The sequence below is a fragment of the Symphalangus syndactylus genome, chromosome 8, assembly GCF_028878055.3.
Source record: "Symphalangus syndactylus isolate Jambi chromosome 8, NHGRI_mSymSyn1-v2.1_pri, whole genome shotgun sequence".
Lineage (NCBI taxonomy): Eukaryota > Metazoa > Chordata > Mammalia > Primates > Hylobatidae > Symphalangus > Symphalangus syndactylus.
The window spans coordinates 86,377,715-86,404,286 of record NC_072430.2 but is presented as its reverse complement, the minus strand read 5'-3'; the positions used below and the strand labels follow the sequence as shown (position 1 = coordinate 86,404,286).

General features: G+C 38.1%; 1 protein-coding gene across 14 annotated transcripts in view; it reads left to right on the top strand.

Moving 5' to 3' along the window:
- Positions 1-26,572, top strand: part of PDE1A (phosphodiesterase 1A) — a 481,643-nt gene that overhangs the window by 362,577 nt on the left and 92,494 nt on the right. For 12 of the 14 annotated variants that reach the window (XR_008659593.2, XM_055289921.1, XM_055289924.2 and 9 more), the window contains one exon: positions 22,593-22,775. Coding sequence is in view for 13 of the 14 variants with exons in the window: in XM_055289921.1 (XP_055145896.1) it covers positions 22,593-22,775 (183 nt within the window). In the remaining variant the exon portion in view is untranslated. Of the gene's footprint in view, positions 1-20,836; positions 21,088-22,592; positions 22,776-26,572 lie in introns of those variants that run through there. The other 2 variants (XM_055289930.2, XM_063645621.1) reach the window with 2 other exon arrangements.

Genomic DNA, 26,572 nt, shown 5'->3' with positions numbered 1-26,572 from the left:
ACAAATGGTCCCCAGGAGAAAAAAAATAGGCAGCATTTGGGCATTTGTCACACAGATGACAGCAAAACCACCAGTCTAGCCAGACCCTTTGGTCCTATAATTTCCTGCCTCTTGCACCACATTGCTAAACAACCAGAAGCAGCAGTGAGTGGGAATATGGAGGTGAGGACACCCACTAGGCCCCTTCCACTCTGCAGGTGTCCATGCCTGTCCCAGGGCTAAGCTTGGGGAACATGAGCAATGTTAAACCGGATGGGCAACTAAATAACATTAGTTTTTATTTACCTATGTGTACTGGACTTCACAGGCACGCGGATACACACACACACACACACACAGTTTAATAAGTAAAAAATTCACATGATGAAATTCTTGCCTCTACCCTGGTCACAGTCTACTCTGTTTCTCATAAATTTCTTATATATCTTTCCAGCGATTTATTACATATTTTTATTTTGTATTTTTCCCTCATCCTTTCATGGAAGGTAGTATACTACATAAACAGTCTTTCATTCTTCTTTTTTTCACTGAAAAAGGAAACTTAAAAGTATCCTTTTATTGTATTCTGATTTTTAAAATATTTGACAATGAGAATTTTTACTAATAGCTGGCAGAAGAGGCCATATTGAGAGCTTTGTTGCACAAGCGATTCTTTCTTTGTCTGCAGAATGAAATTCCTCTACTAAAGCATAGCTTGGATAAATTACGTGAGGAAAAGAAAACAGGCTAGGCACAGTGGCTCACACCTATAATCCTAGCATTTTGGGAGGCTGAAGTGGGCAGATCACTTTTGAGCCCAGGAGTTCACAACCAGCCTGTGAAACATAGCAAAACCTCATCTCTACAAGAAAACACAAAAATTAGCCAGGTATCGTGGCGTGTGTCTGTAGTCCCAGCTATTTGGGAGGCTGAGGTGGGAGGATCACTTGAGCCAGGGAGGCCGAGGTTGCAGTGAGCTGAGACTGTGCCACTGCACTCCAGTCTGGGTGACGGAGTGAGATCATGTCAATAAATAAATGAATAAAAGAAGGAAAGAAGAAAGAATAAAAGAAGAAAGAAAGAGGGAGAGAAACAAAAAGAAAAAGAAAGAGAAAGAAAGAACGAAAGAAAGAAAGAAAAAAAAGGAAAGAAAGAAAGGGAAAGAAAGAAGGAAATAAATAGAAAGAAAGGAGAAATAAAGAAATTATTTTCTTGGTGAATGTTTACTGGATGTGTATGAATGTACATGATTCTTCTAAGTAAACAGAATCCAAAGTGCAAATTTTAAAAATACCTGATGTTTTTCCCTTGCTCCCTCATTTTTATGTGTGCTCTTATTGTTCACAAGATGACTGAACTTAACAGGTTTAAGATTTATTCAATCTGTTCTTGAACAGATATTTTCTTTTCTATTTATCTATAAAACTTAAGAACCAAAGAACGATTTGAAGATTTCATTATTCACCTTCTAATGGCATAATGCTAACTACCTGGTTTGCCTAAGTATCCTGTCTTTTAATAGATTATTATATGCTTTATTTATTTATTCATTTTTCTGGTGCAGTTCCTTTCCCTGAAAAGTATGACTCCATGGATATTTGCTAACTTAGTTCCCCGTGATCCCTAACTCATTTAAATGTATGTTATACCTAAAGTATAGCCCTTTTTCATTTGAAAATTGCTCTTTTGCGGGGAAAAGAGGTTGAGCACAATGCTGCCCTGCTTCGTGGTAGAAATTCATTAATTTTTTTCCTTCTTATAACAAAACATTCCATCTCTTAACACCACATTATTCCTAATATTTACTCCAAATTTTTATTATTTTATTATAATGCTTCCATGGCATCATGAGTTTTAAATTGGATTAATAATAATACCCCACATTTGTATCATCTTCAAAGGGCTCTTAGGTTCATTATCTTGCATTAGTGTCACCACAATCCTATGTGATTGGCAAGATGATTATTACTTTCTACATTTTACTAATGAGAGAATTAAAGCTCTTAGAAGGAAAATGGTTTGACACAGGTCATGGATGGAAGTGTTGGCAAAACTGGGACTAAAACCTAACCCATGACTTCTTACTTAGTACTCCTTCCTCTATACCTGGCTCTTCTCAGAGTATTCCTATAAAACAGAATGGTTTTTGATGACCTCTGAAAGATTTAGATGACAACATATAAAACATTGTGATAGCTGGAATTGTAAATCCTGTAGCTAACATGTATTAAGGGCCTACTATGTGCTAAAAAATCTTCTAAGCATTTTATACTTACCATTTTATTTAAACATCATAAAAGTCCTATGAAATAGAAACTCTATTATTACCAGATTGTATATGAGAAAACTTAAATCACAGAAAAGTTACATAGCTTACCAAAGGGAAGACAGGGAGTTGAAGAGTTGGATTAGGGCCTTGGCAGTCTGACTTTAGGGCTTGGGCTATGAAGTGCAATTCTCATACTCATCCCTTTTCTAACATTTGACGAAAAGGTGACTTCAGAGAAACTGAAGTTTGATGAAAGTGCACAGGTTGTCAAGATCATCAGCCCCAGTGGTGTACAGATTGTGTGGCATCTCTTTCCAATTCTGCCTTCAGTAATTTCATGTGGCTAGCTTGAAAATGGCTACCATGGGAGTATTCACACCCATGAAAAATAACGTGCTACAAATCAGAGTTTATTTTTTTCTGGAGAGTCTGTTGTTAAACATTTACCATCATACCACAGGTCAGACCTAAGATTACCTCTTACAAATCTCCTAAGAGCTGTGATTTTATGATCAAAATATCAGCTTAAGAATTTTTAGAACAGTAATAATTTATGTGGTTGATTTTCTATATACTTAGTAAGACACACAGCAGTCAACTGAGGATGTTTCTGTTGAGATGTCCATACAGTTATTAAAGTACCGTTTCCCTTAAAACTATCAGTAAAACAGAGATTATGTAAAAGGAGTCAGGTCCAAGAAGCATTTAGTTGCTTTTAAACTTTAAAAACCTTTTGACTTCTGAAATGTTTTTTGATAGAAAATTCTGTTTCTAGAAAAAAATGATTCCATGAGTATTCCAGAAAGGTATTGTTTGAAAGTTGGGCTGGACTGAAAGAAAAAAGTCAGCACAAAATAAAGCAGTGTAAAAACACAAATTATTAGTTGGTTTAAAACACACACACATACAGAGCCTTAATGACTGCAGAATTTCGGTTAAGAAAGCAATCAAAACAAAAATCTCCCTTTAAAGATGATTTTGGTGAGAAAAATAAAAACAGTTTCTGAATTCTGACTCTTAGTAGAGATAATAGCACAATACACTAATGAACATGACTGCTGGATTTTTTAAAAGACATTTTCAAATGCAAATGCCAATCCTTTATGAGTCTTGTATTCAGAAGTGTCTCTAGAGGCTATTGTTTTTCAAACTTAAAAAGTTTTAATCCAGAAACATGTAGCCTAAAAAAATATGTTCGATTTTCCTTATTTGGATTGGGATATTGCCAAGCAAAGTAGCATCTTTGGCCTCATGAATGGCTGGGCAGGCAGCTGCCTGAGAGGTATACTTTCAAGATGAGTATTGTGCCTACTAATACCTCCTAAAAACACAATTTATAACTTTCTTTGGTTAACATGAACCAATCTGTCTCATAATTACGATGATTAGCGCTTAGACTCTGGATTCAGAAAGAGTAGGTTGTTCGAAGCCTGGATTCTCTATTTAATACTCTTTCTTTAAGGAAGTTACTTTACATCCCTGGCTTTGTCATCTGCAAAATAACAGTAAGACAATGTTCACTTCATAAAGTTGATATGAGAATTAAATGTGTAACAATGCCTAACAGTAAAATTTAAATAATAACAAGATATTTCTATTTTAAATAAAATTCTTATTTGTTACGTATGAGTAAAATGCAAATAACTCTGGGATACATAACACATGAAGGTATATGATTTACATATTCTAATGAAGGTATCAAATGCTTCCCTGAGAGCAATTTTTAATCCTGAGAAAATGAAAACAGGTGGGTGCTGGTCACCAAGGAATGAAAGCATAAAATTATGGAAAAGAGTGCCTTTCCCTTAATACAGAGTCACATTATCTCTGTAAAAACATCAGTTGACTTTTGCGTCTTGCTAAATCTAAGGATCCTTAATTTGGGGTTAGATACTGCATTGATGTCAATCAGTACTTTGAGAAGTTAGTCTGGTAGAAAGAAATCGAGTGACATTTTAGGGTACATTAGAGGCTAAGATCATTGAAATCACTGAGTAGAGGGACTTTTCAAGGAATCTTCACTCATTTAACAAATACCTGTTGAGTACCTGAAATGAATACCAGACACACTGGTAATCAGAATCAGGAGCAAAATTGTACAGGCAGCTGCTGGCTAGAAATGGGTCTAGAATTGTGAAGACAAACCTAGGCACAAGAACAAATGCTCAAACAAGAAATAGAGAGATTTAGAGAGAGACCCAAGCAACAGTGACAGATTACAAGGAGGAAACACCAAGTATCAACAGTAACTGATAACCAGAGGGAGTAACATGGGGTAAGAATGGGGTAAGAATTTATACAGAGTCAGACTTCCAAACCAGATATGTCTAGACTTCTAGACTTGCAGGCATTTTTGAGTATTAATGAGTTTGTTCTCTGGCAAAGCTCTCCCTGCCTATTCTTAAAGACATGGCTTCTAACAAGAGGACTAAAGGTAAAATATGTCTGGAATATGCTAGATATATGTGCATGGAAGCTCAGAAATATAGTGCCAATTAGAGATGTGAATTATAACTCAAGGGTCTCAAAATTTTTAAATATCTTTACTTTGATGCTAACCTTCAATAGTTGGAGCTCCGTTACTATTTGAACATGTTCTCCATCCTAAAGTTCTTGAGAATGGCCAGTGAATGTTTACTTATTTCACCAGTCTGTCCTGGCTGTCACTTTCCTTTGCAGCCAGCTCTCTGGCTTCAGACTGATGAATTGTTCCTTTGCATATTTTTCTTCTTACCTATTTTTTTCCTCAAGTCCAGCTATCTATAGCCAGGATCCCGAGCATGAGCTCAATCCCTTCCTCCTGTTCTCCATACTGAAGCTAAAATCAGCTGTAACTGCTATATGGCATTAGTGATAGATGCTTTCTTTTTTCTTTCTTTTTTTTTTTTTTTTTTTTTTTTTTGAGAAGGAGTCTGGCACTGTTGCCCAGGCTGGAGTGCAGTGGTGCAATCTCGGCTGACTGCAAGCTGCGCCTCCCGGGTTCACACCATTCTCCTGCCTCAGCCTCCCGAGTATCTGGGACTACAGGCGCCTGCCACCACGCCCGGCTAATTTTTTGTATTTTTAGTAGAGACAGGGTTTCACTGTGTTAGCCAGCATGGTCTTGATCTCCTGACCTTGTAATCTGCCTGCCTCGGCCCCCCAGAGTGCTGAGATTACAGGCGTGAGCCACCGCTCCTGGCCGATAGATGCTTTCAAAATCTACAACTTAAGCCCTTTCATAGAGGTCCCTTATCAAGCATCTTGCTGCATCCTCTAATGCCTGATGCCCATGTCACAGAGACCTTCCACTACAGAAGTCCTTTTGACATGTCTTGCTGTCCTGAGTTCAGGACCTCAAGTTCTGTGACCAAAATAAAGATGGGGGCAATCAAAATTAATGTCATTCATCTCTAAGGATCAATCCCTATGTTAAAAGACTGTGCAGTCTAAATTCACATTTAGAAAAAACATGACAGTTTTCTAAAGGACACAGAACCTGAGTTATGCAGCTGTGCTCATGGTGAAGACAAGCTTGAGCATTACTTTCTGGAGATGTTTAGCCTCTTGGAATCCCGTGTCTCAGTCTTCTAAATGCCAGAGGAGAGCCCTTAATTTTTTTAGTGTAACTAAAAGACCTATTCAAAATATTTTTTATAAAACAAAAAAGTTAGTCTGCACTGAAGGTAAAATAAAGCCTATCTATGTAGACTAAACCAATTTTTTGACTTTTCAAATGTCAAAGTTTTTTCACTTTCAACTATTAATGTTTAAAAAACGCTTGGAATTCCATATCAAAACGGGCTACCATGTTATCCTAGTAATTTAAATCAAGGGAGGGGATAAAATTGGAGGTGTGGAACAGGAGGGTAGTTAAGGACAGGCAGGTAGTTAAGGAAAACATGAGTATTTAAGGCAAGGCATGGAGTTACCAAAGAGGAGACTAGAAAGAATAGACACCAAAGCAACAGGCATATATGACAAATATGAATTGCCAAATTAGCAGAAAGCAGGGTTACTGAAAAGGGTAAATCAAATGCCACAGTGTGAACCACTGGATGAGTTGGGAGATTCCTAATGCCCTGAAGTAGAGTTTCAGCAAAGAGAAAAAGCTACCAGCCAGAAGATGATACTATGAGGAATTAATGTGGAATGGCTTCGTGAAGAAATTAGTATAGACTATTTTTCCAGAATTTGCTAGAGTACAAAAAACAGAGATAGACCAATCTACTGATTTGGACATATACTTGAGGAATCCTTTTTGTATGTTTTTGTTCACATTGTTTTTAGGATGAAAGGCTGGTATCTGTAGCCCAGAAACAAAACAGTTTAAAAAACATGTTTAGCATGACAAGAAAAAAAGTGCTTCCTAGAAAGATTAGGTCAAGAAGTCATCCTTGGGAACTTATCTAGGAAGAGAGAAATAGCCAAACAATGGTTGAAAATGTTGATGTGGCCAGGTGCGGTGGCTCACGCATGTAATCCCAGCACTTTGGGAGGCCGAGGCGGGTGGATCATAAGGTCAGCAGATCACAAGGTCAGGAGTTCAAGACTAGCCTGGCCAATATGGTGAAACTCCCTCTCTACTAAAAATACAAAAATTAGCCAGGTGAGCTGGTGCACACCTGTAGTCCCAGCTACTTGGGAGGGTGAGGCAGGAGAATCGCTTGAACTCAGGAGGCAGAGGTTGCAATGAGCTGAGACCATGCCACTGCACTCCAGCCTGGGTGACAGAGCAAGACTGTCTCAAAAAAGAAAAAGAAAAAGAAAGTGTAGATGAACTTGGAGCTAACTAGTGCACAGCCAAGGGTCTTCAAGTAAGCAAAACATGACTAGCATTGTAAAATCCGAAAGATTTCATTTTAAACTCAGTATTTCATTTTAAACTCAGCTGCTTAGCATGGGTAAATGCGCTGCAATAGTTATGGCTAACATATGAATAATGAGCTGCTAAACTTGGGGAATGATGTGGAGAGCAAACTCTTTATGTTTAATCACTACAACCTGCACATCATGATGGCACTCACTCATGTGTGCTCCTTTGGCATTTAGAGTCAGAATAAGAGAGAGGAAAAAGAGAAATAGATTGGGCTAATGAACGGCTTTTATTAATATTTCAATTGTAAGTGACAGGAAACCCAACCAAGCCAGTTTAAACAAATGATTAACTTATTGGCTTTCATGGCCAAAATATTGATGGCTAGTGGTGACTATAAACATAGGTTGATCTAGGGCACAAATTATGTCAGCAGGTCCACCTCTGTTTTGCTTGCTCTGGAATGGCTCTGTTGATGTTTTGTCTGGTAGCAAGATGGTGACAGTATTTCCAAGCTTCACATCCTCACACCATCAAATCCAACAGGAATGAGAAAAGTTTTCTTTCCCAGAGGATCTGTTAAGCATATCCTTACGTTTCATTGGCTCTAGTTAGGTAACATATTTATCCCTCAACCAGTCATTGTGTCCAGGGGAGTTGAATATACAAGGTCAGTGGTCAAGCATCCCATGAGAAAGATAGGTGGTCAACTCTATTTAAGTCATAACGCTTAAGAACTGAGAATGGAGGAGAGTGCTTTCTCAAACCACAACTGTGTTCTCTCTGCAGTGAAAACTAAAATGTTTCTGTTAGTGTCACAAACAGGGGACCTGGATCGGGGTTTGTGTGGGATGTGGTGGAAAGCCCTTGATTGGCAGTTCAGCAACTCCTTTCTTGGCTTTGCTCCTACTAATGATTAGTCTCTAATCATTGTTTTTTTCACATGGAAGATAAAGTCTCTAGTCCCTTTTTGTTCTGGAATTGTGTGATTTTATCCATGGTTCCAAAGTCCCCCTGTAAAGACCTGCTCATGACTCAATTACCCTGACTACCAGGAGGGTGACAGGAGGAAACTGCTTATCATTTGCTTAGCATTTATAAATATGGGCTCTTGTATTCTTCAAATTATTTCCATTTGGAAAAGTCCCTGAGGAAATCAGTTTGAGGAAAATGTGCTAAGACGCTGCTGGAGCTCAGTGAATCATTAAAAATCAAGTAATGATTTTTCTGAATTCCATTTTTATGGTGTGAGTTGTGGGGAGGGGTGGCTGTTTGGAGTGTTGTGTTTGTAGGCTGTTCTCACCCTGTAGGTGGAGTGTGAAAATCACTTAGGAAAAGTTGCAATACTTTTTGGTTGGTTTTCCTATTTTCTGTCCATCTGTGGTGTGTTACTTTCTACAAACTTTCAAAAACAGCCTCACTCATGAAAAGGGGGAAAAAAACCTGACCAGATCTTTTGAGAAATGACTAACAAAAAAGCTCTATGTGTTGAATAAGATCTGACTATTTGTGATGTTTTGATTCAATGTAATATAAATGAATATTTCCTGCATTTTAAAAAGATGTTTTAAATATTATTCTTTTCGAATAATGATAATAATAATAATGAAAATTGTTTGACAGTTAAATCCAAGGCAACATATTATTCAATTTGCATATATGATTCCATATAATTCTCAAAAATGCCTATAAATTAGATACTTATATTCTTTCTACTATAAAGTTAAAAAATTTAAGGCATAAAGAAAGTAATTGACTTGCTTAGGATTATATAATTATTAAGCATCAGAGACAAGTTCAAACTTGAATATATCAAACATCTATTTTCCTCTTTTTTCCTAGCCAACAGAACCCATTTTTTCCTTATTATTTACTCCCTTTTTTAAGGCCAAGTGGATTCAGGGGACACCAACATCAGCCCCAGGCTCATGATGGATGGCTCCTAATTGATATTAACCAGTTATTATTCTCCAGTTCACTAATCAGTGAGTTTAGGCTTGGACATGTGATATGATTCTGGCCAATGAGAATTGCATAAAGGGCAGAATGAAGGGGGTGCTGGCAGAAGGTTTCCTCTTCATAGGAAGGGTGTCTTATGCTTCCGGGTGGTATGTCTACATCTGATGCTTACAATGAATACGGCCATCTTGCTTCAAGCAGAAAGCTAAACCTAATACTAAAGTTGTTCATGTAGAAAGATGAAGGAAACCTTAGTCCTTGGTGATATCGTTGACTTCCTGATTAAAAAATCCCTTACTGGAGTCAACTTACTTTTAACTGTTTTTTAAGGAAATCAATCAATTTCTACATTATTTGAGCCACTTTCATTTAGGTTTGATGTCATTCGTCATTGACAGCATTCTTACAACCAGGTAGGTAGGGCTTGCTCCAAATTCATATTCTTCATCTCTAATCCTTCCCAGGAGTCACTTTACCCTAGCGATAAATCCTAATGCAAATGTTTGATTTCTAAGTTAGCCACTAATAATTCATAATCTATTTTCCCATGAAACGAGGTAATAGGTTGTTTCCAAGGTAACCCTCAAAACATTGATCCCATCATAAAGTCGAACAACATAGGTGTTTCTTGAGCATGTGTCATAGGTGTTTCTTGAGCAAGTATCAAGTAGTAGAAATAAGGGACTTACATTTTTCTACATACAAAGATGTCTGTACATTCTTTACTAAATTTATATAGCCTACTTCCAAATATATTTTTCTTCTGTCTACTCTCCATATCTTTTATCTCATTTCCATCCCCATCAGTCTAGCTGGAGTCACCATTATCTGTGAGGCTGTCTCAGGCCTATCTGTCTAGACACACATTAGTTAGTTCCACACAGGGACCCTGCCATCCTGCAGGCTCCACCCAGGAGTAGGGGCTGGGGATAGGGTGGGGCATTCAGCTGGCTTCTGCTGCAGGATCCTGGAAACTTATCTGGGGCATGCTCCCGCCCTCCTCACAGTTTGTCTTGGATTAGAGGTCAGGCAGGATCCAGTGTTCCTTCTCAAGATCTTTCCTGCCTTCCTTTCTGACTACTCTTCATTAGTCTGGGATATCTTTGGTTAATCACAGGAATGGGAACTTTGCTCTGACTCATCACATGTTCTTCTATTATCTTTTCCTGGGTCTCTCTTCCTTCCATGGGACATGGATTTTTCCCTCCTTCAGGTTATTGTGTGTCATTTACAACTTGAGTCAGTGAGTGAATTCATGGCTGACCTTATATACAAAGAGTTACAGGATCACAGAAAATACTTTTTAAATTGTTTTTTTAAACATTTTTACACATGAAAATTATCTTTTTCTACATTAAACAGGACGTGACTAAAAACATTGACATATACAACATATGCATCAAAATAAGCAAATAAAAATGGCTTTATTCCTCATCTGGGCTAATACCTAACTAGTGCAAATACCTGAATATTTTAAAAATCCCTAAAACCAGAGACCCTATGCCTATGTTTTTTTATAATTTTATTCATTTATTCAACAAATATTTATGAAGGACACACTATATACACTGATACTTATTTCGCTATTCTGTTTGGCTACCGTTACCTCCCAGTTGTCATCATCCCTACTATTTTGGCCTCGTGGGTTTAGAAAGAATTATATTCCTTATCTCCCCTTACACTCTTGTCTTCCAAATATATCCCTGCTCTACTGAGGACACATTCTCCACCCACAGTCTGTTGAAAATTGACTTTTTTAGTTCGCAATCAAGTAACATACAGATAATTCCCATTCGTAACATCATTATAAAAGATTCAGGCCGGGCGCGGTGGCTCACGCTTGTAATCCCAGCACTTTGGGAGGCCGAGGCGGGCGGATCACGAGGTCAGGAGATCGAGACCACGGTGAAACCCCGTCTCTACTAAAAATAGAAAAAATTAGCCGGGCGTGGTGGCGGGCGCCTGTAGTCCCAGCTACTCGGAGAGGCTGAGGCAGGAGAATGGCGTGAACCCGGGAGGCGGAGCTTGCAGTGAGCCGAGATTGCGCCACTGCACTCCAGCCTGGGCGACAGAGCCAGACTCCGTCTCAAAAAAAAAAAAAAAAAAAAAAAAAAAAAGATTCATTAATTAAAATACTTTCATGGGGACTCTTCTGACTGTTCCTCCCGATATAATTCACCAACATGCCTCATCACTGATGGTGAAATAACGTGCATAAGGAAATAAGCAGTGCCATTCAGTACATGTCATAGAAAATAAGTAAATCGTATTTTCTTGGTATAGAGCTTCCCTTAATTGGCAAGCTGTGAATGAAGGAGAACAGTGTTCTCAAACCTTAGTAGTCATTGAAATCACCTGAAGGGCTCGTTAAACCAGGGTGCTGGGCCTCACTCCCAGACTTTCTGATTCAATAGGTCTTAGAGCATGGGAAGTTTCATGTCTAACAAGTTCCCAGGTGATGCTAATTCTTCTGGTCTAGTGACAACAATTTGAAACTACTCTTCTAGATGATGTCACAATGAGACCACACATTAAAAAAAAGAGAAACAGAGAGACCATTAGAAATTTGATGGTTAGAAATTTAAGGTCTTATCAAGACTATGCCCCAAGTGTTGTTCCAAGTTGTAAATGAGATAACTTTGTGCCAAAATGCCCCCAACTCCAACCTTTTTTTTGTACTGATAAAGGAACTAAGTCTCACGTGGATGAAATATTTTTTCCAAAACTACACAGCCAATAGGTGATGAAGCCAGGAGTTTGACTCCAGAGGCAGTCTTTCTAACTACAGAGGATGCTTATTAATCAAAATTTGTTAATCAGTGGAGCATTAGGCTCTGTGCCTAATGGAATATTTTCAAAAATGTTTTTGAGCCAAGAGGATTTCCCGGTGGGAAGCCAAGAGTCATCAGCAAGGCTTTGGGCAGTTTTCTGCCTCACCCATTATCCCCAATTCCATCCCCAAACGACTCCAAAAATACAATCTTGATCCCAGCTCTCCAAGCAATTTGACTCTTTCTCAGGCCCTTCCCCTCAACATTCTTTGGGTCCTTTCTGCCTCTCCTGGGGGACAGGACCTCCACTGCCTCCACCTTTGCTTCCTAGATTGGGTACGGAGGAGGCACCAAGCACTCCGTAGGTCTTACTTTGGAGAAAGCCACATCTAACTTCAACATTATCCTTACTTGACCTCATTTACACCAAGATTTGCCTTTTGGGAATTGAGCTAAGGTCGGCATAACTGACTTCTCCACCCAAAAGTTCAGTCTTCATAGTCACTCATATACAATGGTCATCTTCTCACAGTTAAAAAAAAAAAGTTGGGTCAGGGAGAGGCTAACTATACCAGAGGAACATTGAACAAATCTATCAGGAAACTGTTTTTTTTTTTTTAAAAAAAAAAAAACAGCTATTGAGATAAATTTGTAAGCTTGCCATTTTAAATCCTTTTTGGAACAAAACAGGGAATAAATAAACATGCTTCAGTGGCGGCCTGAAAGAAATAATTCAAATGTATTTAGCACTTAGTAAGTAGGTTACTGACAAGTAGATATGGCATTTCAAATGTATTACCTATTTCCATCCTGACATTTAATTTATTGTACTTCAAAGTGTCCTGAAATTTTGTCATCCAGGTATATTTCTCTATGAGAAAACAATTCAACATACTAGCACTGGAAATTAAATTCAAGCTTCCTCCAACTAAAGATTTCCTGACAGATCAAACTCCTTTAAGACTTTTTAAGATCAGTTCTTTTTAACCATAAGTTTCAAGGCAGAGAGGAGATAGAGAAAATGATTACTGGCATTAGCGTTGACCGAATGTGAAGGCAGTCTGGGTACTCAGTAAGAAAAAAATGCATTTCAAGTGGAGGATAACTTATCAATCAGTAACTCAGACCCCGAAACCAGACATACATGACCAAAACATGTGACGCGGACACTCCTGGTTGAATGACTTTGCACAAATCACTCAAGACATCTGTGCCTCAGTCTATTTATCAGTAAAATAGAAGTAGCAATAATAATTAGATCTTCCTCGTGGTGGTATTATGAGGATTAAATAAGCTAAAGCTTGGTTTCTTGCCTGGTTCTTAGTGAGAAAGCAATAAAGCAGCTGGCATTATCATCCATATCGATCCTCAAACAGTTCTGAAGCCTGAGTGAAGGACTGGTGTTACCTTCAGAGTTTTGGTTTGTTTTTTGTTTTTTGGGGGGTTTGGGGGGTAAGGGTGAAGAAGGGTACAGGCAGCTCAGAACACAGACATAGGTTAATCAAAGAAATAATACTAATGGACTCTCCTAGGAGGAAACCACTTACTCCAACAAGAGTATTCCTACTATGGAAAGATGAATCACCCTTAATTCCTCCAGCTGTCCTGGAAGATACTTGCAACGTACGCGTTCAGTATCACCTTTAGTCTCAGGCCAGTGAAGCTGCTTCCCTGGGCACCATTCCCCACTTCAAAGGGCCTGACAAGGGTTCTCTTTGGTGTTCCTCTCCACATGGTGTGCCCTGCAATACCAAGAAGAAGCTGAAGTCCATGGCCCTCTTCCCCCTCCAGATACTATAGGACCCTGGAATTCCCTGCTCTTCCCAATATGTTCCTTTACCTTATTTTGGGCAGAAGACCCCAGAATTCTCTACCCAAAGTCCCCAAGCCTGTCTCCTACATCTTACTGGGCTTTCTTATTAGGTCTTTCCTCTCAAGGGACCCAGGACGCTATTGGTGTTTGTACCCTTTCAAACCAAGGAGTGGCCAAGAAGCAGCTCCTTTCAAAGCTAGGTAGGTTGATGGAGACTGTACTTGAGGGCTGAGGTTTCCACCTGTGGTGCAGAGTGGTGCTGCAGGTTGCTGGCCCAGCGCTGTCACACAAGGAGCTGAGAACTTTCAGTTCACCCAACTTGTCTGTCTTTTATAAAACTTATTAAAAGGTAGAAGGATAGAACATATAGCAGTTTAGTCACCTGATATGTAATTTTAAAATATTTAGTTAAATGGTATTTAGATGAAATATGCTCCTACCCTGGGCCCATCAAATGTTAGGGGAAAGAACTGAATGAGTTCATTGCTGCATGAAACATGTCCTTTATAAGAATAGTAAAGCAGGAAAGGAACATTTCAAACTTGAGAAACCAGTATCTCCTAACCGCACCTAGCACTTGAATTTTAGCACTTAGAAGGTGTAATTGTGGGTACCAATTGCCCAGAAATAACCACATCAGTACACGAATGTAATCATTTTCCAAGAGTCCACTGTGGACAGAAATATTTTCACTGACATATAATTGTAAGAGTCAAAATCCCATGACCTCTGCTTCCGTGGCCGCCTCCTTCTTTACTTCCCTTCCCTGCAAACTTTTTAGTTCAAAATATAAGCCCTTTGGGAGTTATGTCATCTGATTTCAAGAGAAAATTATGATTATAAATAGCTCCGAAGGATTAGTTGAGTCACAGATTGGATGCAGGGTCAGTTTTCACAGTTCACTGGCCCCCATCTGCACCCAGGTCGTGTTTAGAAACCCCCGACTTTATGCTTTATTGACTCCACTGGGACTAAAACTAAAGTCGTATCAAACACCAGTGGGAGCATTTTTCGGAGGTAAACAGTGGTAACATTTTACACATATATTCCTTATCATTTCTTTTTCTGTATAGCACATTTTAAGAATTGCTTTTTTCTTTCTTTCTTTTTTTTTTTTTTTTTTGACAGTCTTGCACTTGTGGCCCAGGCTGGAGGGAGTGCAGTGGTGTGATCTTGTCTCACTGTAACCTCTGGTTCTGGGTTCAAGTGATTCTCCTGTCTCAGCCACCCCAGTAGCTGAGATTACAAGCATGGTGCACCACCACGCCCAGTTAAATTTTTGTATTTGTAGTAGAGAAAAGGTTTCACCATGTTGGCCAGGCTGGTCTTGACAAATTTAAAAATTCCTAAGGAAAATGTACCAGTCATCATTTTTTCATGTTGTATGTTTCTTAAAAACAAAGTCTTCATTTTTAAAAAGCATTTACAATGTAAATGATTATTCAAACTCTGCCCTTTAACATTAGAATAAAGAGCAATGAAGCTATTAGATGTTTGTAAAACAAAATTAACTATGATAGTTGAGATCCTATTTTATTATCCTCCTTTCACAAATTTCTTTCAAAAATGAAATGAGGACAAAATGTAGTCATATATGTTTTACATGTGGCATAATCTTATAGAAGTATTCAGATATTTTCATGTCTTAGATAAATGTATAGGAAAATTCTTTATAATAATTCTCTGTCCATGAAAAGTACAGGATGACAATGACTAGTCCATATTACATTATAGTTTTTGTTCCTGCACTGTCTAGCGTGGTCAGGTGAAACTTGAGGAGCTGCTCATTTTGCTCAGACGGAAGAAGACACAGAGTACAAGGCGGGTACGAGGGAAAGGGAAAATGAATAAGTAAGAAGAGGTAAATGGAGGGGAGTAGGGAGAAATATGTCTTTAGGTTTATTAGTTATTTTCAAAATGTATTCAAATTTAGGTTTGATCTACCTGTTTTTCAACTTTCTTCTCTCCAAACTGGAATAACTATCTTAATGAACCTGTGTACACTTACTTATGTCATCATTAGAAGTTTCTTACTCTTCTCTATGTGATAAATGAGCATAAAAGAGCTAATATTTGACAGAAATACTGAGTTTCTTGGCTAAAGGCATATAAACAATGCACACTTTTTTAAAGTTTTCTTTCCTGTGCTATCAAAAATATTTAGTTTTTTTTCTACACCAAATATATATGTTTCCCCACAATTTGTTTCAATAATATGCAACATGATTATTCAGGAACAACTTAATCTAAAGGCAATGAAGGAGATGATTGGCAGCAGTGAATTTGCTCCCAAGATGTTGTTGCCGCATAAGCAGCAATAAATTTGATTATATCAATCAAATAAGACCATTTCTATCCTTACTCCACTCGTGAAGGTAATCAGTTACAATTAGTCTAATGTAAATATTTCTAGACATTTTATAGCCATTCAGTGGATATATATTGACCCCCTGCTCTGTGTCACACATGATTTTAGAAGCTGATGATACAGCAGTGTACAACAGAAGGCCAACTCTCTGCTCTCTAGGTCTTTGCAGACCAGGCTGCTAGACTGTAAGCATAAAATGAACAAACAAACCAGTGGACATATGGTATGGCATCTAGTAGTGGTCAGTGCTAAGAAGACTATAACAGGGTAAGGCTGGGCATGGTGGCTCACAGCTGTATACAATCCCAGCACTTTGGGAGGCTGAGGCGGGCAGATCACTTGAGGTCAAGAGTTTGAGACCAGCCTGGCCAACATGGCGAAACCCAACCCTGTCTCTACTAAAAATACAAAATTTAGCTGGGTGTGTTGGCACGCCTTTAATCCCAGCAACTTGGGAGGCTGAGGCGGGAGAATTGCTTGAACATGGGAGGCAGAGGCTGCAGTGAGCCGAGATCATGCCACTGCACTACAGCCTGAGCGACGGAGCGAGACTCTGTCAAAAAAAAAAAAAAGAAAAGAAAAATGAAAAAAGACTATAGCAGAATGAAAAGACAAAATAAAAATAAAAATGCTTACTATTGGGGGCGGGCACAGGGATGTCCTCTCTACCTGAATGCAGTAAGGAAACGATTCACACAAATATCTGAGTATAAGATTCTAAGTAGAGTGAATAGTAAGTACACAGGCCCTGAAGCAAAAGCAAGCTTGGCAGCTTTGCATCCAGCAAGGCTAGTGTCACTGGAGCAAAATGAATAAAGGGGAACTGGTTAAAAGGTGAGGTTGGAGACTTAGCTTGAGATGACTTATGTGGAGCTTTATGAATAAGGCATTGTGGTCTGACTTAAACTTTAAAAGAGGCATTCTGGCTGTAGAGGGAAGAAGAGACTGACAGGGGTCAGGAGCAAGAGGGGGAGGACAGTTAGCAGGCCGCACAGGAGGCCAGGCAAGAGATGATGGCAGCTTGGCCTCTGGCTCATTCATTACAGGTGGGAATACAAAATGGTATATAGCAAGACAGTTTGGCAGTTTTTGCAAAACTAAACACTTATGATACCATCCAGCCATTGTGTTCCTTGGCATTTACTCAAATGAGTTGAAAAAAGCTGCACCTGATTATAGGAGCTTTGTTCATAATTGTCAAACCTTGGAGCAATCAAGGTGTCCTTCAATAGTAGAATGCATAGACAAACTATCTGTGCATACAATAGAGCATTATTTAGCAATATAAATAAATTAGCTATCAAGCCATGGAAAGACATGGAGAAAAATGCATATTACTAAGTGGAATAAGCCAATATTAAAAAGTCTAGCCTTTTACTATATGATACTAAGTATCTGATGGTCTGGAAAAGGCCAAACTAAGGAGACAGCAAAAAGATAGTGGTTGCCAGGGACCAGAGGTGAGGGAAGGAAGGAAGGTTGAATAGATGAAGTATAGGGATTTTTTTTAGGGCAGTGGAACTACCCTGTATGATACTGTAATAGTAGACATATGTCATTATACATTTATCAAAACCCATAGAATGTACAACAGAAAGTGTGAGTCCTCATGTAAACTATGGTTGTTAATTAATAATTATGTATTAACATTGGCTCATCAGCTGAAATAACTGTACCACAATAATACCAGATGTCAATAATATGGGAACTGTGAAGGTGGGGATGGAGATGAGATGAATGGGAATTCTCTGTACTATACACTCGATTTTTCTGTAAGTCTAAATGAAGAAGGTGCCTGAGATTGTGGCTCTCAGGCAGGGATAGCATAGTACAGAGTTCTCTAGGTAATCATGATCATTCAAAAAGGAAAAATTAGAAACCTCTTGAGTAGAATAAAAAGGTCAAGGTATGTTGGCTGGCTATGGAGGCTTCCCCCATTTCACACACTGGAGTAGCAGAGATGCATGCACAGGCAGATGAAGATCTCAAAGGCCATTGTTGTAACTAGGCTGTAGAACAGAGAAAAATCTTTGAGAAACAGACCTGCAGCTACTATTTCTGTCAGCTGAAGAGAAAGTTAAGTCAGTTCTTGCACACAGGGACACACAACTGAACTCATACCTAGATTCACTTCTTTTCTGCTGTACACATTCTCCTGGTCCTTCTCTTCAACCTTCTGATTTGGAAAGAAGTTCTCTCATACAAGAATGAACAGTTTTCAAAAACAAACCAACACGGAATCCATACAAAAAATACCACAAGAACAAAGGTGGAAAAGATAGGGAAAAACACATGACAAAGAACCCATGCCAGAGGAATGTACAGATCTGTGAGCTCATCCTATGAATTCAAGAACTTCATGAAATCATCAATTCTGTAGAAAAAAAAATACAATTAAAACAAAGAAAAAGGTTTCAAGAGGTAAATAATATGATAATACAAGGAGGTGAAACATGGGTACACATAGTCAGCAAATGGAGGAGGAAAATGAGGCTACCCTGTAGAGACAGCCAAGCCATAAGCCACAAAATTAAAAGAGACATTACTGAAAACACAGTAGAGTGTTTGACAAATAAAATACTTTAAAGGTTAAAAAAAAAAAGAAAAAGGTAAACAAAACAGGATAAGACCAAGACATTAATTTTTCAAAAAAAGTTTAGTGGAAAAATGATTGATAGATATGGAAACTAGATAAAAGAGATCTCTGATAGGCATAATCCATTTCCCTGAAGAAGAGAACCAAACAAATGGAACAGAAAAAAATGTATAGTCTGAGAAAACATTAATAATATACCATTAAGGCCGGGCATGGTGGCTCACACCTGTAATCCCAGCACTTTGGGAGGCCAAGGCAGGCGGATCACCTGAGGTCGGGAGTTCGAGACCAGCCTGACCAACATGGAGAAACCCCATCTCTACTAAAAATACAAAATTAGCCAGGCGTGGTGGCACGTGCCTGTAATCCTAGCTACTCAGGAGGCTGAGGCAGGAGAATCGCTTGAACCCGGGAGGCAGAGGTTGTGGTGAGCCAAGATCACGCCATTGCACTCCAGCCTGGGCAACAAGAGTGAAACTCCATCTCAAAAATAATAACAATAATAATAATAATAATAATAAGTAAATAATATACCATTAAGACTTTGAGCCATGTGTTTACAGGACAAAATGATGCCCAACTCAATACCAATTACGGTCTTTGAAAAGTAGTGAACTTCCAAAATAAAAGACCATTTTTGCAATTGTGCTCAGTTAACTAAACTAACTAAACTCAAAACACCATTCTTACAACTTTTTCTATTCCTCTCACAGCATGCACATTAGTCTTTTAGTTACATAAATCATATCACATCCTGCTTAAAGTAATTCAGTGACCTGCCATTGCAAATATGACAGAATCCTTCCAAGGCCTGATATTAGCTTACTTATACCTATGTTTGCCTCCCAACTTGAGTCACACTCTCTCTCACTCAGTATACTCCAGCCACATTTGGCCTCCTTCTTGTTCCTCAAACATGCCAATACTGATCATGCCTCGGGCCTTTGTACTTGCCCTTCTTTCTATCTGGAATAGATAGAACAGACTTCCCCCAGACTTTCCTATATCTAATACTTTCTCATTGTTTGGGTCTTAACTATCTGATCATCTTATCTAACGTAGTGTTTCCTCTCATAATTAACCTTATATCACAATTCTTATTTTATTTTTAGTCTTTCTTTTAAAATATAAGTTCTACCTGATAAGGGATCATTCTCATTTTTTCAATTTTTAATCACTTCATTTAGTTTGATAATAATTCTGTAATGTTTAAACAGTATGGTGTTTAGATTTATAATTGCTACAAAGGCATTTTATTTCATTGCAAATAGGATTTTTACATGAGAAATAGGACTGGTATGTTCTATTAAATGAATATTAGTAGAGAACTGAGTCTTTATATTCTATTTTATTTATAATCTACACTGGTAGTTATCACACGGCATTCGTAAATGATGGAAAGATGATTTCTTATCCAAACCAACAGGTACACAACACACACACACACACACACACGAGAGAGAGAGAGGAGAGGAGAGAGGAGAGAGAGAGCGAGATATGTATTTTAAGGAATGGGCTCATGTGATTATTGGTGCTGGCAAGTCTGAAATTTGCAAAGCAAACTGGCAGGCTGGAAACCCTAGCAGGAGTCATTGTTGCAGTCTTGATTTCAAAGGCGTTCTGAAAGCTGAATTCCTTTCTCTTTGGGGGACCTTATTTTTCTTAGGGTTTCAACTGATTAGATGAGGCTTACCCATAATTTAGAGGGTGATTTGCTTTACTCAAAGTCTACTGATTTAAATGTTAATCCCATCTAAAAAATACTTTCACAGCAACATTTAAATTGGTGTTTGACCAAACAACTGGCCACCATAACCTACCTATGGTGACACATAAAATTAAACCTCACGGAGCTAGTTGTTGCCTTTTCAAGATTCCGTTTTCAAGTTATGCAATAGCATATTCCATGCACTTCCCTTAACACACTGTTGTCCTTTATTTGTGTGTCCCTAATTAATCTGTATCATTATTTCTCCCTAAAATTATATGCACTTTCTTCTCAGTAGATGACCTCATGCATCACGACTAAGGATTTCCAGCCTCCTAAGTACCACTCTACTATGTGGAATATCACTTCCATATGCTGGTTTTGTCACGTTTGGTGAGCTGTCTTGGATCATTTATGAGTGTAGGACATACAGCTTTAAAGCCATCAACATGAAATTTACTGTGGAGGAATTGGCACCATCAGCCAGGTTTCTGTCATTCTAAGGAGATTAGCTGACAAAACTAGGCTACAGTGGAATGCTTGGAGCATGGTGACATCACAAGATTACACCACAATTATTCCTATTCCACTTATTCTACCTACCCTGTATTTGATCACTGCATAAGAGATAGTAGAAATGGCATTATCTTTAAAGTAGTGATATTTTCAAGCCATGTAGTTTAGTGACTTGCTGAAATGGGCTAGGGAATCTAATTTCAAATGGGCAAAAAGATAAACTATTTTGCTTTAATTTTCTAGTTCAGTGTTTTAGGAGTAAATCAAAATCATCCAAATGTAAGATCAGAAAGAAAGTTAAAAATCATATAGAGTATTAATCAGTATTAGCATTCAACTCTAAATATTTTTTATCGTTATATGTATACATGTATCTTTGTGACTCTAGAACTTATGTTTATTTTTTATAAGGTATTTCATAAATACATTCATGCTTATTTAATACCATGGAAAAGAAATATTGGCAAATGACTTTTCTGTAGGTTTATAGGAAACAGCAGCATATATGAGAGATCATTTAAAGGAACATGAAGAGTTCCTCTTCTGCATATTACCTTTTGAGCCTCTCTTTGGTCAGGTTGAGTTCTTTGTGGAGACCTCCTGTTTTTTGTCCTTTGTTTTGTCCCTGCTTTTTGAGATGGCCTGTGCCTTGTTTCTGAGGCATTAGCATGTACAACCATCTCTGGCCACCTTCCAACATCGGCTCGTAATCCTTAGGCCTGGGTCTGGGCAAAGAGATTTTCAAAAGCAGATGAAACCCAAAGGTTAAAGCTAACATGTGCCAGAGTTTTTAGATTGGTGCACAGATAAGGAAAGAACCGAGTCAAATGGCAGGCAGAGCTGGCCTGTGTTCTTCCTGGAGGCAAAGCTCAACTGTTCTGTAAGCTGTTTCTGTATTTGGTGGGGAGCCTCTGGGATGTTGCCAGTTCAGACCTTTAGGAAGTTCTTGACTGCCGAAGCTGACTGGCCTTAAAATAACGGTGTTTCCTTAGTTTCCTCTTTAATGGCAGCTGTTATGACTCAGCAGTCCAGTCAATTTTATCTACCTGGAGCTTATACAGAGCGTGGTCATTGTTTCAGTTCCTGTTCACTACCTCACTCACTGGGTTGATTTCCTTAGCCAGCTGTTCTAAACCCATGAGATCACCATCCCCTGGTCACCTGAAATGCACTTTAAACATAATCTATTTAATATCATGTGTTTTCTTTTTTTTTTTTTTTTCACTTTTAAAATCTGTGACATTGATAGAATGGATATCTTCGGGAACACTTAAGTGGTTATTTTCCTAAAATTTAGAGGTACTTATCCAATGAAGTACCATCTGCGAATGACTTTTATAAATTGCAAAGCCTTATTCAAATAGCATGTACTAATACCTAAGATACACACAAGATTATTAAGTATATGACAACTATTATAGATTCAATCCCACTTTTTTCTTCCCACTCCAGTTGCTTCCTTTAATAGCAGACATCTGTTTATGAATTCTCTTCCCTTTCCTTCGTTTTATTCATTATTAGAATAGCACACTAAAGATATTAACGGTCAGTACCTCTAGACTGGTATATCATTGTGCTGAAATGTTTGGGAAGCTGCAAATGCTCAAGTCTATTCGTTGTTGTCTTCATATGATCAATTTGAGAAATTAAGAGCTTTCTAAATGTTAATGAATTTTTTTCTTTCTTTAGAGAGTACATATTAAGGAATAATCAGAGAGTGATTGGCTATATTTTAAATCCCATTGCAATCCTTGTTTTTCTGTTATGAGTTTTTCTTCACTTTTTTATAAAAAGTTTAATCTGTATAAATTTTTGTAGAAGACTTCTGGATACTGAAGATGAGCTCAGTGACATTCAGACTGACTCAGTCCCATCTGAAGTCCGAGACTGGTTGGCTTCTACCTTTACACGGAAAATGGGGATGACAAAAAGGAAACCTGAGGAAAAACCAAAATTTCGGAGCATTGTGCATGCTGTTCAAGCTGGAATTTTTGTGGAAAGGTAAGTGAAATTGTTGGTATCTCAAGACAATAACATTTGAAAGGCAGCAGATACGTTCATTTTATCAAGGGTATGAGCGGTCTATATTTCACTTATTGAGGAAAACTGTGATCATAATTATAACTAGAATGAATAAATTTGGGACTTTATGATGAACTTACCTACAACAAAAACACCTGGTCCCGGATGCATTCTTTTTTATTTATTTTAAGTTGACATAAAGACTGAAAGCAAAGATTTTTGAATGACCTTTCTCCTCAAATGAACCTTTGTGAACAACTGTTTAAAAACGGTTCTGACACATGTATATGTTACACAACTAATTTTACCTGAATAAAATGTAACATTTCATGAAATACATTCTACACTGGGTAGCAATCTACATGTCAAGATCACTTAGGCCTTCCTCTGCCGTAAAGACAGAAGACCATTTGCTTCCCATCTTTCCATAATGGAGGAAATCTCTCTTGTGCTCACTTTGATAGGTTTTTTTTTTTTCAACATTTCTGTCACTGAAGCAAGGGATATATGATGGCCCCTAGAAATGCCTAGTTATATCATGAGAGTTTTCAATGTGAAACACATGTTAATATGACCCAATTTTACATTCTTTCAGCCTTAAGAATACAGCTTATTTTTTCCATCTAGGAAACAAGATATTTCCTAGAACTAAAACTACAAAAGACTCGCCAAAATAGACATTTTATGTTTGACAAAATTGAAAAGTAGTTATCAGAAATCCCTTAGATTAAAAAATAATTACATGAAATTATATGCGGAATGATTATTTGAATATTTTAGAAACTAATAAAGTTGAGAAACAGAAAATTTTTGCCAATATGCCTAAAATTAAATTTTAGGGAAACTGCATTATTTCTCATCTTCTGATATCTCTAGGCATTACCGTTAATAAACATTACAAGCTTGAATTTTCTTCTGCCAAAGGGACAATGGAAAGCACATTTGAATTTCTAAAAGTGTAAATGAGAATGCATGGCAACAAATATAAAGCTTAAAGATGGTTAAATACACTGTGCAATTTAAAGATGACTTTTCTCTAGCATCAAATTAAAAATATCTAAATAGTACATCAGAAAATCTGTGAGAGAATCACAGATGAAACATGAGAGTATGTTTGATTTGCTAAAGAAGTGTATATTTTGTCTTCTTTGTTTAAAAAAATATTACAGAACTTGGCAAACTGGGAAAAAATGTAAACTGTGGAGGAAGATCAACTGAATTTCCATTTCCATTCAAGAGAAGGTTATAATATATAAAATATATGAATATGCTAAATTCCAATTTTTTCATGTGTTATATAAAACACATTTTATTTAGTAGCCTATAAAAGTATAAAATTGTACTTCAGGTAACTAAATTAGTAAGCAGTCTTTAAGAAATCAATGTGCTAAGAACATATGGAAATAAAATCTTTTTTTTTAATCACTGTTGAATCCCCACTAGTAGGTGCATAAAAATAGTGGGACAAGTTTATTGGAAATTTTCAAAAGTAATCATCTTCAATCCTGACAGCTGAAAGTCTACTTGAAGTCTTGTTGCTTCTTCCTTTAAATGCTTCCTCCCAAGATTCAATTCCCTGGCAAGCCCTGGCAATTACTTACCCATATGCATTCTGAATCCACTCACTTCCTCATCTCCACTCCTGCAACCACAATCTAAGCCTCCACTATCTGCCTTCAGAAATATAACAGTAACTTTCTAACTGGGCTCCTCTCCTCCTCACTTGCCCACCCCCAACCAAGCCATTCCACAGTGATGTTTTTAGAATATAAATTAGTTCCTGTCATTCTTTTCTTTTTTTTTTTTTTGTTTTTTGATGGAGTCTGGCTCTGTCACCCAGGTTGGAGTGCAGTGGCGCTATCTCAGCTCCCTGCAAGCCCCACCTCCCGGGTTCACGCCATTCTCCTGCCTCAGCCTCCCGAGTAGCTGGGACTACAGGCGCCCGCCACCACGCCCAGCTAATTTTTTTGTATTTTTAGTAGAGACGGGGTTTCAGCGTGTTAGCCAGAATGGTCTCGATCTCCTGACCTCGTGATCCACCCACCTAGGCCTCCCAAAGTGCTGGGATTACAGGTGTGAGCCACCGTGCCCGGCCTAGTTCCTGTCATTCTTAAGCTTCAAACCACCAGAGGGTTTCCCAATTCACTTGAGCCTAGTTAGGTCACTTTCTGCTTTCTAGCCTCATCTACTGCAACCTTCATCCTTGACTGAACACCTATACCAGCCTGATTTCAATTTCGAGAACATTTCTAAGCTCTTTCCTGCCTTGGAGCCATTCATCCTGTTATTTTCTGTCAGAAGTGGTTCTCCCCACCCTTCAACATGGCGGGCTGGCCCTTTTACCGTTCCAGAGGCCTTCCCGGATCACTCTATGCTGTTCCTCACTATTGCTGCCCCCAGCCAGTGCTTTACCTCCTAGCACGTATTCCTGTTTGTAATCATATATTGTCTCTTATTTTTCATTTCTCCTCACCACTGGAATAAGCCCTGTGAAATAGCAACAATATTTCCCTTGCCTTCCACTAATAAGTCTGTTGCCTTGCAGAGTGCCTGGTATAAATAGTGTTGTTTTTTGTTTGTGTGTTTGTTTTGTTTTGTTTTTCTTTGAGACGGAGTCTGGCTCTGTCACCCAGGCTGGAGTGCAGTGGCTTGATCTCCGTTTACTGCAACCTCCGCCTCCCGAGTTCAAGAGATTCTCCTGCTGGAATTACAGGCGCATGCCACCACGCACGGCTAATTTTTTTTTGTATTTTTAGTAGAGACAGGGTTTCCCATGTTGGCCAGGCTAGTCTCGAACTCCTGACCTCAGGTGATTCACCCGCCTCGGGCTCCCAAAGTTCTGGGATTACAGGTGTGAGTCACTGCGCCCAGCCTTAAAATAGTATTTTTAAAGAGTTTTTGAATTATATCTTGTAACTATTACAGAAACTTCCAAAAATAATCCACTACATTTCCAGTTAGACTTTCACCACCTTTAGGAGCCCAGGAAATTCACTATCATTTTTCAGAAACTTGTAATATATCACCTGTTTACTAAAGTGTGAGACAACTGGGTTAAGATATCTCTGATGCTCATTCTAATTCAAGGATGAGTCATCTTAATATTCCATCTTAATTTTCTAATTTTCCATCCTAGAATTCTATTCCTGATTATAGAATTAGAAAAGTATGATAATGGGAAAGTTTTGCTATGTCTTTGGAAGGGTAATTGTCTTTGTCTTCCTTTACATTCCATGTAATGAGAAAGTATATTGGTATTCATTTCTCAACCTATCCCAAGTTTAAGAAACTCAGTAGCATCAGAGGTCCCATTGAAGCCAGATATAAGATTTTGAACCAATGATACTGGCTGCAAAGTAATGAGAACAGTTACAATAATAATAAAAATGATGGCTTTCTTGTATTGAGAATCATTTACTCTTCACAAAAAGCTTATAATTATTCTCGTTTTACAAATGAATGACATTAAATAGTTTCCAAATAGTTTCCAATAGTCACACAGCAGAGAGTGGCTAACGTGATTCAAAGCATGTGTTCTCTTTGCCTTTCTGTGCCATGAAGTCAAGTCGAGCTAATGTTAATTAACATTTTAAAATTTCTTAACCCTGAATGATTTTTATATTGACCCTTTTCCCTGTTCATCATCCTTCCATTTCCCCTGCACCTCCATTTTTTTAGTATTAATAGTAATGAGGAAACAGATGGAAAAGACTGTTTCCAAAAAAAAACACCTTAGTATCATTGTTGATAGTAATTATTCTAGATCTTGTATAGTA